General features: G+C 41.3%; 1 protein-coding gene across 1 annotated transcript; it reads right to left on the bottom strand.

Annotated features, from left to right (window-relative positions):
- LOC109233959 (RNA-directed DNA polymerase homolog) lies at nucleotides 275-694 on the bottom strand (the record flags this gene model as incomplete). The annotated part of the gene is made up of 1 exon (XM_019399800.1): nucleotides 275-694. A coding segment is annotated over exon 1 (420 nt), but the record flags the coding sequence as incomplete, so codon positions are not given.

The raw sequence follows: 2,665 nt of genomic DNA, 5'->3' as shown, positions 1-2,665 counted from the left end.
TGGTCAAAGCTGTCTTGAGCTTCTGAAAGCTCTCCTCGCACTCGTCTGACCATACGAATGGTGCACCCTTCTGCGTCAACTTAGTCAAGGGCGAAGCAATAGAGGAAAAACCCTGGACGAACCGGCGATAATAACCTGCCAAACCGAGGAAACTTCGAATCTCCGTGGCTGAGGATGGTCTGGGCCAACTCTGCACCGCCTCTACCTTCTTTGGATCAACTTGAATACCAACACTGGACACCACGTGTCCCAGAAAAGCTACAGACCCAAGCCAAAACTCACATTTGAAGAACTTTGCATAAAGCTTCTCCTCCCTCAACCTCTGTAACACCACTCTCAAGTGTTGAGCATGCTCCTCCTGGCTACGCGAGTACACTAGGATATCATCAATAAAAACGATAACAAATGAATCCAGATACGGCAGAAATACGCTGTTCATCAAGTGCATGAACGCGGCTGGGGCATTAGTCAGCCCAAAAGACATAACCAGGAACTCATAGTGCCCATATCTAGTCCTGAAGGCAGTCTTCATAATATCCGAATCCCTGATCTTCAGCTGGTGATAGCCTGAACGGAGATCAATCTTCGAGAATACCCTTGCCCCCTGGAGCTGGTCAAACAAATCGTCAATACGAGGTAGTGGATACTTGTTCTTCACTATCACCTTGTTACACTGTCTGTAATCAATGCACATCCTCATTGTGCCATCTTTCTTCTTTACAAATAGAACCGGTGCACCCCACGGTGACACACTAGCACGAATGAACCCCTTATCTAGGAGTTCCTGAAACTGATCCTTTAGTTCTTTCAACTCTGCTGGTGCCATGCGATACGGAGGAATAGAGATGGGCTTAGTGCCCGGCACCAGATCAATACCAAAATCAATGTCCCTGTCCGGTGGCATGCCCGGCAGGTCACCTAACGGAGCTACTGCAACTCTCGAAATTCCATTCCGACCCTCGGATCAAAATCTCACCTATCCACCGGAATTCGCCAAAATGCCAACTTTGCCAATTCAAGCCTAATCCTACTCCGGACCTCCAAAATCACTTCCGATCGCACTCCTAAGTCACAAATCACCTCCCGAAGCTAACCGAATCATCGGAATTCACATCCGAGCCTTCTAACTAATAAGTCAACGTTCGGTTGACTTTTCCAAACCAAACCTTCCTTAAAGAGACTGAGTGTCTCATTTCTTATCCAAACCAATTCAATTCAAATCTAACTCACCCGTTGCTGATAATAAAACATGAAAGAGCAATAAATGGGGGAAACAAGGCTGTAATACATGAGGCGACGGGTTGGGTCGTCACATCCTCTTTTAATGAAAACCGCTTAAGCGGACTTCTGACCGCAGAAGCGGTCCCGCATAAGCGGAAGTGGGACCGCAGAAGCGAAAAACAACTGTTACAGAAGGGTTTAAAATATTAAATTTCATCCGCGAACAAGAGTTGGTTTCTACCATTTTTAAGCAACTTGGAGAGCTTTGGGCGAGAATTTTCGAGGGTTTTGACTGAGAATCAATTGGAGGTAAGTCTCTTGGCCTAATTATTCGAGTTTATGGTAGAAATTACATGTAAATTGTGGAAAATTCATCAAAAACGGGTCAAGCTAGGGCTTGAAAAGTTGTGATGTAAAAACGGATTTTGAAAGGGCATTTGAACTCCGATTTTGGTAAAATTGGTATGTGTAGACTCGTGGAGAGACGAGGAATCCAGTGATGTAAATTTCGTAATTTTTCGAGAAGTGGGACCGGGGCTCGGGTTTTGCCAACTTAGTGAATTCAAGCCTAATCCTACTCTGGACCTCCAAAATCACTTCCGATCGCACTCCTATATTCTTTCTTCATATCCAATAGGGATATTAACTTCTTCATCTTCTCCTAACAAAACATCTCTCACAACCCAAATGAACTTTTGGTTACTTTTTCTAATCCAATTGCTAGCTCATTGATTTGTTCACTAGATAATGAACTTGTTGTTCCAAATGAAACTAATATTACTGACTTTGGTTCTTGTTTGTCAAGCCATCTCAAACATTTGTGACAATTTTTTGAGTCATCTTGAATTTTGATTGGATTAAATGGACCAATATCCCATTGTTTAACCTCTTCTTAACAACCTATGTAATTTTTCTAGACTTTCAAGAAATGGCCCTCAATAACTTTGCATGTATTAAATAAATTTCCAGAGNGACTAAGTGTCTCATTTCTTATCCAAACCAATTCAATTCAACTCTAACTCACCCGTTGCTGATAATAAAACATGAAAGAGCAATAAATGGGGGAAACGGGGCTGTAATACATGAGACGACGGGTTGGGTCGTCACAATGCTCAAACTGTTCTTTGTCCATATTTAATTTTGTGCATCCAACGAATCGAGGGACCGTATTTTGTGATAATTTCTTCCCTTATTTTCTTCCTTGTTAAAGGATTCCTAGTCTTTTTCCAGTTTTGAAGATATTCATTCAACTTTTGTTTTCAACAGGAATTTTTATGTATATTAAAAACTTATTTACCTATATTTTTTATGTTTTGTAGTTTTTAATAAGTATCTAGGTTTTTCTTACAAATTGTATACGTTGCTCCTAAAAGGCCCACACCCCATTATTAGCGCATTCAATTAAGGGATTCAATTACATTCTTTCTTTTTCTTTTTTATTTCC

This window comes from Nicotiana attenuata, chromosome 10 (genome assembly GCF_001879085.1).
Source record: "Nicotiana attenuata strain UT chromosome 10, NIATTr2, whole genome shotgun sequence".
In the NCBI taxonomy this organism is placed as follows: domain Eukaryota; kingdom Viridiplantae; phylum Streptophyta; class Magnoliopsida; order Solanales; family Solanaceae; genus Nicotiana; species Nicotiana attenuata.
Note: the sequence above shows the minus strand (reverse complement) of the source record. Positions and strands in the feature narration are given on the sequence as shown.